Raw genomic sequence first — 14,300 nt, forward strand, 5'->3', positions numbered from 1 at the left:
ACTGTATACCAAATCTTATAAAACGCCGAGCAGTAAGAGGTCGGCAGCAATAAAAAACGAATAAATAAAACTTAAAGGCAAACGACTTTAGTGAATCTTCTGCTAAAAAAGAGGCAACATAATCATAACTTCTTAGCACAGCTTTGCCAACAATTTCTTTAAATAAAATAGAAACTAAGAAAGAAAATATATCACTTACCAGTCTTAAATAATATTTGCGGTTAAAATAAATTAGTAATATATCTTGAAATGAACTGATGAATGAATAGTTTTGTATGAGTGTATTTCAACTGCTTCAATACTTGATTGGATTGAAGAAAAATGTCGATAATTAGAATTTCATGCGGCTTTTGAGGCTACAAATAAATAAGAAAATAAACTGTAGTTGGATTTAATGATGCTGATGATGTAACATGTGACACTAATGAAATACATTTTATTTTAATCAAAAATAATGGTATTAAAACCTCACCTTTGCACACACGGTGTCTGCATGAATGCTTACAAGTAACTATATTATTCTTCAAATTAGTTCTTTAACCGAAACCATCGAAATTTTAATATTTTTGCAGCGTTTAGTGAACTTAGAACCGAATTTAAATAACGATTAAATAAAAATATAAATTTAATATAAAACTATATGTGTGATTTTGGTGAAAATGGTTATTGCTTAAACATTAAACACAGGCGTACGGGCAGTCACCTCACTTTTGTGACTGCTACAAATCACTCTCGGTCACCACATCGTGTGACAGATGCTCGAAGTTGTGCGCCAGCAATTGGGTCACAATACAATCGGAACATTGATTCAAATATATATAACAGGTATTGCAACGAAAACGTAAACGTGAAATGGCGGTAACGCGACATGTTTCACACATGGCCGCCAATGGATCTGGATTATATCCTTCAGGTGTTTTCAACTTTTCATCCTTTATCATTGTCAATATTTTTATTATACGTTCACGGTCGTCATCGTTTTGCACCTCAATACCGTTCGCAATGGCATCTTCTAGTGGCGTTTCCGTTAAGACTTTACGCGCGTCTGTTGGCAATGGCGAACTTGACGTTGGTAAATCACCCATTAAAAAGTCATCTTCCGGCATATGTACAGGCACATTAAAGGCTGGGAAGAAAGTGGTCGGCCGAAAGAAATGCTTCGCTTTCGATTGTCCACCGCGCCGATTTTTTGGCCGACGTCCGGGTATGGGCAAACCAGCATCGTGTAATTTTTGAAAATACTTTTGCACACGACTACACACCTGTTGTGGTGTACGATTGCCCAAAGCTTTGGCAATTTTTACATAACGACGACTTTCAATCGCTTCAGCCGGATATTCGATAAGCAATTCTTCTAGGCGACGTTGCTCTTCGCACGACCACAACTGTGGAAAACAAATGTAATTATGAATTTGTAGGTTATTTAAGTAGATATACACTAGTACTAACCTGATTAAATGTCTCGGGCTTAGACTCGTCTACAACGCGCCCACGCACTGTTGCGGGTTTTGTATCAGGATCAGACTCTTCTTTGATTTTGATGTCTACAGGCGGTAGCAAGTCCAAATTGGTGGTAATTTCGGGCAACTGTATGCAAGAAATAATAAAGGAATTTAGCATTATGCTTATAATACATCAATCGGTTTAAGATTTGCCTTTTCAATGGTCATATAATTTGGCGCTATAATTTCTTCATTATTCCGCAGTTTTTGCAGCAGTAACTCTGGATCATTTAAATAACGTTGTCTCGCCAATTCCAACTCCTCTAACTGCAATATTTATTTGTTAATATTGATACAATTTTCTTTATTTTCTTCTTTTTAAATGTAATGGTTGCTACCTGTTTGTGCACGCGCATTCTTTGCACCTCCAGCACGGCTATAGTGCGCAGCATATTTGTGTAATCGGCATTACCACGTAAAGCTAGATGATCACTTTCAAAATAGAACGTATTATCATCTTCACAACTATCACTTTCGTCCATTTTAAATCGTAAATATTGCGAATATTAACAAAAATTCACTTTTAGTAAAATTAGACGGAAACTTCTCAATTCCAGCTGCTAGAGCGTGAGCAACTAATCAGCTGTGCACTAATATTGTGCAATAATTGACGGCTGTAGATCGTATTGAATATCGTAACTGTAGTGGCAACACATTTACTTCATCTTTTTCATTGCAGTTTTATTTCAAAGAAAAAGTACAAGAAAGCGATTATCATAAAACATCGTTTGTTTCAAGCACAATTGTACCTTAATATTTGAAAATTACCTGAAGCGACAAAAAAAGAGCAGTTTTTAAAGAAGTGATTCGTATGGCAAGTCTTTTGTGTTCTAAAATCAGTGTTACCAGCGTTTTCCCCTAAATTTGGGAGTAAAAAAATAATTTTAGTTCTATTTTCAGAGGTTTTTTTATGTGCTGAACACATAGTGAGCGACATCTGTCATATATTAATATACACGTTTTCTTAAAGATACAGTTATGTAGTGGTGCAGCTGTCCAAATAACTGCGTCTTTAAGAACGTGTGCATTTTAAAATTTGACAGATGTCGCTATAAGTCTGTCGCTTTCATAGGTTCAAGGAGAAATTTTCAATACTTATAGTACTATATAAAAAAATAGAATATAAAAAATTTTAATTCAATAACATATGATAATTTATATCAACAAATATATAAATAATTAGATAATATTATATTTGAATATATAACTTATGTAAAACTAATTTATTAATTATCTTAATGATAATTAGTTTTTAAGTGAATTTAGGCGATTTTCATTGAGTAGCAAGGGGAAAAATTTTTAAGTTGGAAATACTGAAAAAAAGCTTTCTGTGGGCAAAGATAATATGATTATCTAATATACAGAATTTCAGCAACGCACTAATTTTGGCAATTCATTTTAGCGCTATTCTTCTGGCATTCCGCCTTTTTCAATAACTGCTGATTGAAGTGCTGAACACATAGAGCGCGACAGACTGTAAACTACATCTGTCAAATATTAATATACACACTTTCTTATGGACACTGTTATTTTGACAGCTGCAGACTACACGACTGCAGGCCGACAGTTGCCGCTCTCGCTAACTTCAATTTAATCCTATATTTGCCAATGATAGTAGGACGACAGTAAAGTTGACAGTTGAATGGAAGATAGAGAGATGAGGTAGAGTGGTGATGCCACTAATATGTAAAATGTAAAATTATTCACAGCTCTAACAAACTTGAAGGTATTCTACAAATAAAAGCATAAAATAGCTCTATTATATCATTTGTAATAACAATTGATAATTTAAAGCAAAAATATTTACCTATTTACTTATTTTTTGCATAAAAAATTTCACTTTGAACAAAATATTAAAATCTCATTGAAGTGAAAGGAATTAGTATGGCCACAACGAAATTGTGTACATACAAAATGGACAACTGCGTTTTGTGTACATGCCGGTCATTGTGTTGTTGCTGCTTCTCACAAATGTATATGTAGTAAGATGCACAACGACGTTTTCAGTTCACTGTCGTGCTGCTGGTGCCTGTCGCGCTCTATGTGTTCAGCACTTGACGGTACCCTGATTGTGTTTTGTTGCCAACTCAGAAAAAAGATCAGGGTTCGCTGCCAGCTGACAAGCCCAGCTGACAAGTGAGAGAATAAACAAAACACGCTCCAATCTCTTTGGTTTTGTCTGTGCTGTGTGAATTTGTTTTATAATTTGGGGAACCCCTTATTAGTTAGTATAAAGAGGAATATTTTGCAAGTGCAAGACATCAGCAGAGATGACATCAGTTTAGTTCGAGCTGCCGTGGAAATTTCTACAAATTAGACATTTTAATATGTCGTCCAAAAATGTTGCTGACACACAACAAGAATTTGCTAACAAAAATGGTAAATATAATTTCTGAAAACTACTTGTATAAAATGTTTTAATAATTTACACATATATTTGTGTTAACTAAAAGTGCGTTTATCGCATTTGCCTGTGACAAGGATCCTTATTATAGTGGTTGAAAAAGATGTTACAGATATTTTGAATTGCGAGGACTTCAAGAGCCATCAAGTTATCGCCAAGCTAAGAAAAGGTCCAGGTGAGTCAACTGTAACTTCAATATTTGCTAGACTGATAGAGATAGTGATGGAAATTTTCTATCATTCCACTGATCAATTATTTGATTAACACGATTGCTATCACTACATTGATATATGTATGTACATATGTATTTTAGCAGATGGTGATAGCAGAACTTTTACCGACGAAAATGGTAAAATATATCCTGATTGGGATTCGTACAAGAATGTAAATACGTTGGAGGTTGGTATTATGGTTGCGCCATTGAACGGTTATTACACATTTGATGCAGCTGGAAAAGTAAAACTAGAATTTAGCGAAACTCCAGCCGCTTCTGCAGGACCTACGATTCGCGAGGTACAACAAGATTTTGCAGGCGATGGTAAATTTTTTATTATATATTTTTATACTTAATGTATTATATTGTCCTTGTCTTAAGATGAAACAAGTGGCAGTTCACAAACAATATATGTCTTGGTCACAAATTCTACTGACTTGAAAGAAGCTGAAAATTCCCGAGTATTTTGTTATCACCCTGTAATACGTTCCGGTATGTGCTTATATTATATGTTTATACTAATTTTGATATGAATTTGTAATTGTAATATATTTTATTAAACAATTTGCAGAACGAAATGGAACATTTGTAGACGAAGATGGTAACACTTACCAAAATTGGGAGGCTTACAAAGGTGAAAACAAATTGGGTGCTGGCATTTTAGTCGCGCCCACAAATGGACGTTACACGATAGCTGCAAATGGGCAAGTCGAACTTGAAGCTTGGAAAACAGCAGCTATAAATAAAGCAAACATAAATATCAGCCGTCAATGTAGCTATAACGACAACAACAACAACAGCCGTCAGTCGCTTACGATTCATGAATATCATAATCATAAGGCGCGAAAAGGTTATTAAATGAAAAAATGAAATTGTAGCCCATTATTACTATATTTTCATTTTATTGCTTTTGTAGATAGTGCATCCGATGCTTATAATACAAGCTGCATTATTTATGTGTTAGTCACAAAGCAAACTAACATGTATGATGCCATGAATTCACAGGAGTTTACAACTCATAAAGTGCTAAGGATACAAAATACTACAAGTACGTGTAAAATAAGCCATCAATTTGCTTCAATATGTGTAAAACTGTTAAATCTTCTCTTTACAGGTGAAAGTTACTTTTTCATAGACGACGAAAATAATGAATATTTTTGTTGGCAATTATATCTGACTGAGAATAATTTACCCGAAGGCATTATGGTTGCTCCACTAAATGGTATTTACAGCTTCAATAAGGATGGAAATGTCGACTTGGAGATATGTTTAACGCCGGCTTGCATTCCAAAGTCAACACAAAACTCAGATGATATTACCATTAGGAACCTGCAACAACATTACGCAACAATGAGTAAGTAGGAAAGTTGTTGAAAAGTAGTTTATTGTTGTTTTTGTGTGTTACAGGTAAATATTTGAATGCTGACACGTCTATTCTACACATACTGGTCACAAACAATGAACATGAAAATGTGCTGGAAGCAAAAATATTTCAGGACTTTGTCGTTAAACGAAAGGGGTATACAGGTAAGAAATATTAATTTTTGGTTTTATCTTATTTAGACGTGTAACAGTTAAATAAATAACATATATTATACATTACTTGTAAAGTAACACGGTGTACACAAGATAAAAAATAATAAAACTGTTGCAGTACAGGCAATTTGTGTAATCTTATCACATTTTTCCAGAAACTACTTATACCTTAACTTATCAGTATATTTAGGGAATCGGAAGTTAGTCACTGCTATTGCAAAAAAAGAACAATTAATGAACGATCAAACAATGGTTAAGGGGTTAGAGGTAGTCAGAGGCACGAAAAAATGAGAGTTTTCAGAATTTTTTTTCTTTTCTGTTAAATCGTGTTATTGTACAAAAGTAGTAATATGGCATTGTTATAGAATGTGTTGACTCGAAAACTTCAAAAAAAAAATTATTAATTTCCAAAGTTATTAGTGTTTGTGATGACCCTGTTCCAAAAAAAGGTACTTGCGGTGACAACCATAAGTCCTTGGAGATTCATCTAAAATCAATCGGCCAAAAAAAATTAGTTTTATAAATAGATAAACTCGGGCCTGGTCGAAGGATTTTCTTTTTTTTCAAAAATTAACAAAACTGCGTCCTCAGGAAATTGTTTTCTAAATTTTTGCGAAAAAATCAACGGTTAATTGGGCTTAAAAAATCGAAATTTTCGGAAAAAATAAAATCCTTCGATCAGACCCTACCAAGATGGTTAGTGTGTCAAAGAAACGTTCTGTTTCTACGGGGTCGAACCAAAGGAAGAGGGGTGACAGATGAATAGGGCTGGGGAGGCATGCAAAGAGCTCTTGTTGTTGTTGTTGTTTTAAAGGAAATTCAATCCCCGTTGGGATGGTAAATGTCATTTGTGTTGTCGTCGATGTCATCTAACGGTAGGCCCAAGAAACGTGCTGTTTCGACGGGGTCGGACCAAAGGGAGGAGGGTGTTAGATGGGTGGGGTTTATGGGGCATGCAAAGAGGTGGTCAGTATCATGCGGAGACTCGTTGCATGCAGGACATACGTCGGGTATGTCAGGGTCTATTCTGGATAAGTAGGAGTTTAACCTGCTACAGTATCCAGAACGAAGTTGCTCAAGTTTCGGCGATCTAACCCCGTTTGGATCGGTAAGTGCAAAGAGCTCTTCGTCTGCAATGGGTGGGAATAGGTGAAGGTGTTGATCGTTCCACTGTGAATGGCGGTCAGTGCTTGTCAGAAGTTTTTTGCTTCCGAAGCTGCTGCATTGTGGAAATTGCCGATATTGGACTACTATATCATATAAAGTATCTTCACTAAATTGTGGGCAACTTATTGTTCAAGAGCATTGAAGCTTCGGTGGAGCCGAAATTAACATTTTTTATTATTTTCGAAATGACAATGGTCTTACTTTCGTTGACGATAACAATGATTTGTATAAATGAAAATTTATTTACGGTTTTAATTTAAAATCGTAATCCTTTACAAGTATATTGTATGTTATATAAGCATTTTATGTCTTCAATACTGTAACTGTAAAATTTATTAACATTTTAATTAATCATTGTACTATTATTATTTGCGGCAGTTAAATCTATAGCTGAAGTATTTTATGAGGACCAAGAAGGCAATAGATATTCGAGCTGGGAGCATTATCTCAGGGATAATGACCTACCAAAAGGTATAATGGTTGCGCCACTTAATGGCGAATACACATTAGATGAAAATGGCAATGTAAATCTATACATACAGCCGACGCCAAAAACAGTAAAGAAAATGCGTACAGTTCTGGAAGTGCAGCAAGATTTTGCAAACAACAGCGGTTTTAAGAAGGAAATTATTTGGGACTTGTGAGTACACATATATGTACATACTATGTTTATACCGAAATAAATATCCTTAGCACGCTTATTGCTGTGATTGTAGTTTTTAGTTTGCCTTAACCCTGTTGTTGTTGTTGTTCTTGTAGTGTCTGAAAACGTAACTGAAATAATTTCGAGGCATGGTATCGAGTTGACAGTTCTTGGGCGGATAAAAATCCGGGTCCGTTCCGGCTACTTAGACCCGACTGTCGAATGAACGGTTGTCTCAACCTTAGCTGTTTGTAATAAAAGTCCCTACGACGGTCAGGCCAACATAACTGTAACGGATTAGGAGTTTTCTACAGCCCAGTACTGCAAACTCGATAGTATTCCTAAAATCTATTTCAGGAATGTTCTCTGTCGCTACAAAAACAACACGCTTGCCTATTTGGTGGAATTTGTTATACCCGCAACGCGGTATACTAAATTTGTTGTTGTTGTATTTGCGAAGGATATTATAGCTTCCGTGCCACCGTAGCCGACATTTTTTCTTGTTTTTTTTTCATCTAAATTAATGTTTAAAATGTTTATTATTACCAAACAGGCTAGCTGAAGAACAAAGTGGAATGTTGAAAGATAAGTTAAACAATCTAATTCCTGATCAAAAAAAAGGAAATACAAAAATAGTGGAAATGCGAAAAATAATATTTGACAGTGTTTGGGCACAAAGTGAGTATGCAAACTAAAAAGAAGCCTCACCACTTTTATCTAACTTTCAAATTTATCGTTCAGGAAAATACACCAACCGAAACTCTTTGAGTGCAATTATTTATGTGTTTGTAACCGATTGCGATAATAAAGAAGATGCCATAAACGCTAAGAAATTCTCCTGTCATCCCGTCTTTAGAACACGAAAATGTACAAGTAAGTACCTTCGTGAATTATCTCCGCTTATGTGCAAATATAGCTTACTTGATATATCTAAATGTATGTATGTATATAATTGCTCAGCTGATGGCGATAGTTCGCATTGTTGTATGATATTCATTGATGAACTGGGACGTGTTTATCAAAATTGGAAAACATTTTTGGCAAATAATGAACTACCAAGTGGATTGATGATTGCACCGCTTAACGGTATTTATACCACCGATTATAACGGACGCGTACAATTAGAGGTGCATACTACACCAAATGGTAGCGCCGCTAGACAGGTACTGGGTGTTGCAGATACAGCGACGGCTGTAGCCGGACTTGGTGCAGCTGCAATACCATTAGCAGCAATGATGATGACGGTAGCGCCGGCTTTAATAGCTGGTGCTGGTGTTGTTTGTGCTACCACAGCGGCATACTCAACCGTACGTTCAGTATGCAATTTAGTAGATCGTAAAAAACACGAACAGCCTATCGGGTTAGATAACTCGCAAGCTAGAAATGCTTGGATAGGTGTTGGAGCTGGTGTTGTTGGTGTAGGTGCTTCAGGTGCTACGAATGTCATGACAAAAGCAGCTGCTGCCGGACAGGAGATATCGTTGGTAAGTAAAAATTATAAATCTTATGAATTTATGAATTTCGACTGCGAAAACAAAATCAACTACAGCCACAACAAACGCAACGCCTTAAAGAATCATGAAGAAGCTTGGGTGAATTGTTAGTTATACATAAAGGTTCATCTGCAAGTGGCAACGTCATATTTCCTACCAACTTGTGGCTCTTATACGCGAGCAAGTGCAGCAGTTTTCAGATATCGATCTGACATTTTATGCATGAGCTTTTCTCCCTAAGAAGCTGCTCACTTGACGGAGTCGCGGATTTCGGACCACTATAGGATATAGCTGACATACAAATTGTACGTTCAAAAACAAGTCTTTATACGGGCAACTTTTTTATTTATCGAGATATCACAAAATCCGGCATGGATTATTTTTCAAAGCGACGCTACAATCCCCGAACAAATTGTTCAGATCGGACCACAATACATAGCACATAGCTGTCATATAAACTGTCCGAACAAAATCAAGATACATATTTTTTGATAGCCATAGATATATTATAGCTGCGGTGCCGAAATAACTGTTTTTCTTGTTTTTTTTTATTAAAATACTGTACTAACATGCTTTATTTCTAGGCTACCGAATTACTTGTAAACGGTATGAACATTTCATCTATTGTTCTGTCAGGAACCGGGGTTGCAAATGGAATTCTAGATCTATTAATTGTAAGTTAAAATATATATGTTACAATCATTATTAGTTTAAATTTCACCTTTAATATTTCGTTTAGAAATATCGCGATGATGAGGAGGTGACAAGTATGGAACTGGTGCAATTGGCTGCCTCTTTGGTACTCTTCACACATTCTGTATCGAATTTCCGTATGGCATCAACACTAGTAAATGATACACATAGTGCCACAATACAGGACTACCGAAAGTCTTTAAGTAATCGCCAGAGAAAAATATTTGACAAAATGTCAAAGGAAACAATTCGTATCAAAGGTGCACAACAAGGAAAAGTAGATATTATACGTGGAGCTAATGATATGCCTAGCAAACAATATCTAAATGATCTTTACAAAATTAACAAGAAATTAAATGAAGCTAAGGTACGACCTGCATTCGGCGCAGCTGGGGAAGGAGTTGTGCTCAATAATGATGTGGCAGTGAATACCAACGATCTACGCAATAATCTTCAACATAATAAGGGTCCTAATGTGCTAAATTCGGTTAACAAACCCATACCTACAGCGCATGCTGAAGTAAATGCCGTTAGCAATTCCAAATTACTGTTCTCAAACGTTAACAATAAAAGCGAATCATCAGCTCAACCAAGCGCTGTCGCCATCGGCATGGGTAGCATTATGCTTCCGAATAATATCTTAATTTCACTAAGCGAATATGGTACGCGACTTTATGATATTATCGCTAATCCTGGCAGCTTTGATGACATCATAACTACCATGGCTGATGCTTTTTCACAGCAAACATTTGATTTCCTCATGAAACTGGCACAAGAATTTGTTGAAACAAGATTAGAAATGATAAGAAATACGATACAAATTTTTATATCCGCCGAGACTATACTTTATCGCATTTTTTTGTATGTCGAAAATAGATGCGCATCACAAACATTTGCATACTTATATGACAAAAAGCTTGAAATATTGAACGCTTTAAATGTCTACTTTAATTCACTTAATCCGAATAGTTCTTATAGACGGCAGAAATGTGATATTTGTGGTGGTTCTTATTCAATATGCCAAATTTAACGTTTCAAATTGTTTTAACAACGCACAACGAAATATAAATACCATTGAGGCCTTTATAACAAGCACTTTAGTGCCTATACCATATTGTAAACATTATTAATGTTGTAACTATTTACTAAATGATTATACATATTTATACAAAATTGTACTTTACACTTACACGCATGCATATTATACAAATAAAATTTTTTCCGCGCACGTAAAACATTGGGGTTAAAGTATTGTGGTTGGTTGATTAGGTTAATGGGCTGCTCTTGCCGTAACGTACAGGATTACAAATACATACATATATTTACATCTATGGTGGCTCACCGCACTAAATTGTATATTATCAAAGAATACTTGCTTGTTCGGATAAAATTTAGTAATGTATGGCGACAGCATTTTTTGTATCTCATCTCTTAACGGATAAAGTCAAACTTACAAGAGTCGGTAATGTTTTTATTATTCATCATTTCGTAACAGATAATGTCGCGTTATTTCCGATAAGCAACAGTTTCTCTTAGATCCCCGAGGACAGTTATTCCCACATATTTATTTTCTCATTACAAACTTTCGCCATGATGATCAAAACAAATTAACATTGAATGCAGCATTAAGAAGCAATACCGATATTTTCCAAAATATGTCTTTGATTATAATTTCTGCAGCTTGAAGCATTTACACTATATTATACATAAATTCCTTTCACTTTAATTAAAATATGATTTAACCAAATAATTAAAACAATTTTTTCCTTTGAGTCTAAAGTGGAGAATTTTGAATGTCAAACACACAATTTGGCGGTGATTTTAATGCAGTGTTGCCATTGTGTTTAAGATAGTTTAAAAATGACTGTCAAAACCTTGCGCAGAATGCGAAATTCTGGTGTGGCATCTATAACTGGAACGCGTTACCGCCTTATTACCGGAACTGCATTGCCAATTGTAAAGCTCAAGTAGTAGAAAGCAAAGATATCCGTCTGCTTAGTCAGTTTCGCGATTGTAAGCCGACGGAAACGGGTAAAATGCTTCCGCGAGTGTAATATTTATTAAATTAAATAAAAGCGGTATATATTATATATGTTTAAAATATATGGACGTATGTATACGTGTTTTAAATATGAAAAGTGTTAATGTGGAGTTTTATGAGTAACTGGTTGCAATTTTGAGGTATGAAATGAATGCATGTATGTGTATGTCAAAATTAACCTACAACGGTTAATAAGAAATTGCTCGGTGTCCAGGTGTTCTTCCACTGAATTCATTAAATGGATTTAGATTTAGGTGAGATAACCTCAAACATATTCGCCAAGTGAGCCTCGCATATTGAATTTATATGTACATATATATGTATGTACATGCATATACAGATGTATACATGAATGCAATCCATTAGTATATATTCACATATGTAGATATGTATATAGTAATATGAACTGTTAAAAATTGAAGTAGTTGCTTTTGCTTACAAAAACGGAATTCTAAGCAATCTATATACCGACTGCAGCAATTATTTTCTATAAATGTGATTCAAAACACAGGAAATCACTTGTGCACAATTATTGTACAATAATTTAGTTCCAATTTTTTATTGTTTGAACTGCATTGCCTTTAAATTTTACTGCCTCATCGGCTTCGCGTAGCAACCTCGACGGAAGGAATTAAAATGATGCCGTGAAAAAATAGTTTATGTTTTAGTGAAATTTATAAATATGTAAATAACAATTATAACTAAAATCAAATCAAAAACTTTTAGAAAAGTTGTGTTGAACGTTCTCCCTACAGTGATGTGAAGAATTTGTATAATTTGTGTATTTCCAAAAATTATAAATAACAAGTAGAAATCGTCTTTAGTTTCAAGGTAAGCCACATCATTTATAATTTGCTACAAATTAACAATTGCTACCCTTAAAGTGTATTTGATATAATAAATTAATTAAAATAATTACATAAATAATTAAAAAGCAGCAACCGACTAAATATGAGAGGCTTGTGTTTAATTCGTACAGTTAATGCATTACAGCTGCAACTTAATAAAGCTTAGGAAGAATATGTTATTAATTTACAGCTGCAATAATATTTTTAACAAAAGTTTGTTGTTGTAGCAGCATAAGCTTCTATGCGCATTAGTATGCACATGAAGTTGAGGTGACAAATCTTCTCAAAATGTATGCTTTGGTTGGGTATAACCTAAAAATCTGATATCAAGTATCGAATTGAAGCAGTTACAATTAAAGACTTTTCAAAAACAACAAATTCATTACGTTTCAGTTGTCTAAAACCGTATTTACAGTGTTCTTTGTAGTTATGAATTAAAAACTGAAATTCCTAGTTATTAAAGCCATGACAAATATGCAGTTGCTCTTTTTTCGGTAACGCCCAATGTTTGCAGCTTAAAAGCATAGCTTATAAACATGACACAGCTGTTCTAATCACTTCTCATAGTCCATTTGAAGATATTTAAAAAATTATACCGTTCCATCTCAAGCGGCACAATAAATTAAATTTTAACATTACAAGTTCTAATAACAATCCAATGTTGCTGTTGTTGTGACACCGTATAATAAAAAGCATATTAAATGATTTCTTTAATATTTAATTACTTTTATTAATTTAACAATTATATTAAGTAAAAAGCACAATTTTTATGCTTTCTCTACATTTTCTGCTCCTTTGGCATCACCTTCACTCCCTACTTTCTCAGCATTCACCGCCGATTCCGAAGCTATTTTATCGGCTAGCTCTGCTAGCTTTTCACGTCTATAATCTTTTCGTGCTTCATCCAATAAAACATTATGTATTAAATTACGATTGTTTGTATAATCAGGCAATAACGATGGATATGGATTGCCACGCAACTCCAGCACCGATTTTCTATAATACATGCCAGGGTAATCACGCGGTGCTTTGTACATGCGGGTATATGAAAAATTACAGTTTTCCAATCGTGGCACTAGCACTTTGAAAAGTTTATGCACCAATTGTTTTTCGAGCAACCAATAATCCGCCAACTCCATTGTAGCTTTATGACGATCGCCATAACGTATCGCATTGGAAATTAACTGCAATTGTAAAAAAAAAAATTATTATGTTAACACATTGTTGTGCTATAATTTTCTAACCAATTCTGCATAGCCGCGCGCTTCATCAGCTCTATTGTAGTATAATTCTATGCGTTCATGCTTCACTAGCGCCGTCACAGTTTTGCGTAGTTTCAATAAACGACCCTCAGGACCATCTGGATTTCGTAGGTTACGATGTGGTTTAACAGCGATACGCAATTGCGACATCAGCTTACTAACGTCGGCTTGATTCATTTTAATGTTTCACTTATTTCATAAATTGTTTTAAACAAACTTGTGCGGTAATATTTAATGCCGCAATTGGTGTTAGATTTTTACGTAAATAGTGCGATGCGGGGCTGCACGAGTGGGTTGTCAAATCATAATCAGCTGTTTGCTGTCAAACGTAGGTAGTAGATTGAATTATTGTAATAGCACAGTGCTTTAGGATACTAATAGAGTGGAAGGAAGTGTTAGAAATTTGGAAAAATTCAATGTGTTCAAATTTGAGAAAGCCTTAAGAAATTGTAGGATATATATATTTTTTATTTATTTTATATCAAATTTGTTTGTAA

The 14,300-nt window shown here is 34.7% G+C and overlaps 3 protein-coding genes across 6 annotated transcripts; 1 reads left to right on the top strand and 2 right to left on the bottom strand.

The window, feature by feature from the left end:
• Positions 1-244: 244 nt before the first annotated feature.
• On the bottom strand, positions 245-2,360 carry LOC120776562 (ZZ-type zinc finger-containing protein 3). Of its 2 annotated transcripts, XR_005705439.1 has the most exons (6): positions 2,271-2,360; positions 1,841-2,167; positions 1,656-1,769; positions 1,450-1,587; positions 473-1,385; positions 245-356 (listed from the first exon to the last, which is right to left on the bottom strand). XR_005705439.1 is itself a non-coding variant. In XM_040107322.1 (5 exons), exons 2-5 carry the CDS (start codon positions 1,982-1,984, stop codon positions 720-722), a joined length of 1,062 nt encoding a protein of 353 aa, XP_039963256.1. In that variant the 5' UTR covers positions 1,985-2,167; positions 2,271-2,360; the 3' UTR covers positions 245-719. The 2 variants fall into 2 exon arrangements, 1 of the variants encoding a protein (XP_039963256.1); XM_040107322.1 differs by having other exon boundaries at positions 245-1,385.
• Positions 2,361-3,685: 1,325 nt separating this feature from the next.
• Positions 3,686-10,887, top strand: LOC120776561. Of its 3 annotated transcripts, none has more exons than XM_040107318.1 (14): positions 3,686-3,881; positions 3,956-4,081; positions 4,220-4,444; positions 4,502-4,612; positions 4,692-4,970; positions 5,037-5,168; positions 5,235-5,474; positions 5,528-5,647; positions 7,202-7,463; positions 8,020-8,144; positions 8,208-8,339; positions 8,427-8,950; positions 9,544-9,633; positions 9,699-10,887. In XM_040107318.1, the coding sequence occupies exons 1-14, from the start codon at positions 3,830-3,832 to the stop codon at positions 10,680-10,682; spliced, it is 3,402 nt and encodes a 1,133-aa protein (XP_039963252.1). In that variant the 5' UTR covers positions 3,686-3,829; the 3' UTR covers positions 10,683-10,887. The 3 variants fall into 3 exon arrangements, with proteins under 3 accessions (XP_039963252.1, XP_039963253.1, XP_039963254.1); XM_040107319.1 differs by having other exon boundaries at positions 4,223-4,444; XM_040107320.1 differs by lacking the exon at positions 4,502-4,612.
• Positions 10,888-13,243: 2,356 nt separating this feature from the next.
• LOC120778923 (39S ribosomal protein L17, mitochondrial) lies at positions 13,244-14,094 on the bottom strand. The gene is made up of 2 exons (XM_040110969.1): positions 13,786-14,094; positions 13,244-13,725 (listed from the first exon to the last, which is right to left on the bottom strand). The coding sequence occupies exons 1-2, from the start codon at positions 13,978-13,980 to the stop codon at positions 13,309-13,311; spliced, it is 612 nt and encodes a 203-aa protein (XP_039966903.1). The 5' UTR covers positions 13,981-14,094; the 3' UTR covers positions 13,244-13,308.
• Between the last annotated feature and the right edge of the window lie 206 nt (positions 14,095-14,300).

The sequence above is a fragment of the Bactrocera tryoni genome, chromosome 5 (assembly GCF_016617805.1).
Source record: "Bactrocera tryoni isolate S06 chromosome 5, CSIRO_BtryS06_freeze2, whole genome shotgun sequence".
In the NCBI taxonomy this organism is placed as follows: Eukaryota; Metazoa; Arthropoda; class Insecta; order Diptera; family Tephritidae; genus Bactrocera; species Bactrocera tryoni.

Excerpts from the sequence above, each read along its gene's own strand:
- LOC120778923 (XM_040110969.1), bottom strand. The coding sequence starts at position 13,980 with ATGAATCAAGCCGACGTTAGTAAGCTGATGTCGCAATTGCGTATCGCT. Across the intron at positions 13,726-13,785 it reads CGCGCGGCTATGCAGAATTG|TTAATTTCCAATGCGATACG; the intron begins GTTAGAAAATTA and ends TTACAATTGCAG.
- LOC120776561 (XM_040107318.1), top strand. The coding sequence starts at position 3,830 with ATGTCGTCCAAAAATGTTGCTGACACACAACAAGAATTTGCTAACAAA. Across the intron at positions 4,613-4,691 it reads TCACCCTGTAATACGTTCCG|AACGAAATGGAACATTTGTA; the intron begins GTATGTGCTTAT and ends AACAATTTGCAG. Across the intron at positions 7,464-8,019 it reads AAGGAAATTATTTGGGACTT|GCTAGCTGAAGAACAAAGTG; the intron begins GTGAGTACACAT and ends ATTACCAAACAG.
- LOC120776562 (XM_040107322.1), bottom strand. The coding sequence starts at position 1,984 with ATGGACGAAAGTGATAGTTGTGAAGATGATAATACGTTCTATTTTGAA. Across the intron at positions 1,770-1,840 it reads GAATGCGCGTGCACAAACAG|TTAGAGGAGTTGGAATTGGC; the intron begins GTAGCAACCATT and ends TAAATATTGCAG. Across the intron at positions 1,386-1,449 it reads AGCCCGAGACATTTAATCAG|TTGTGGTCGTGCGAAGAGCA; the intron begins GTTAGTACTAGT and ends TGTTTTCCACAG.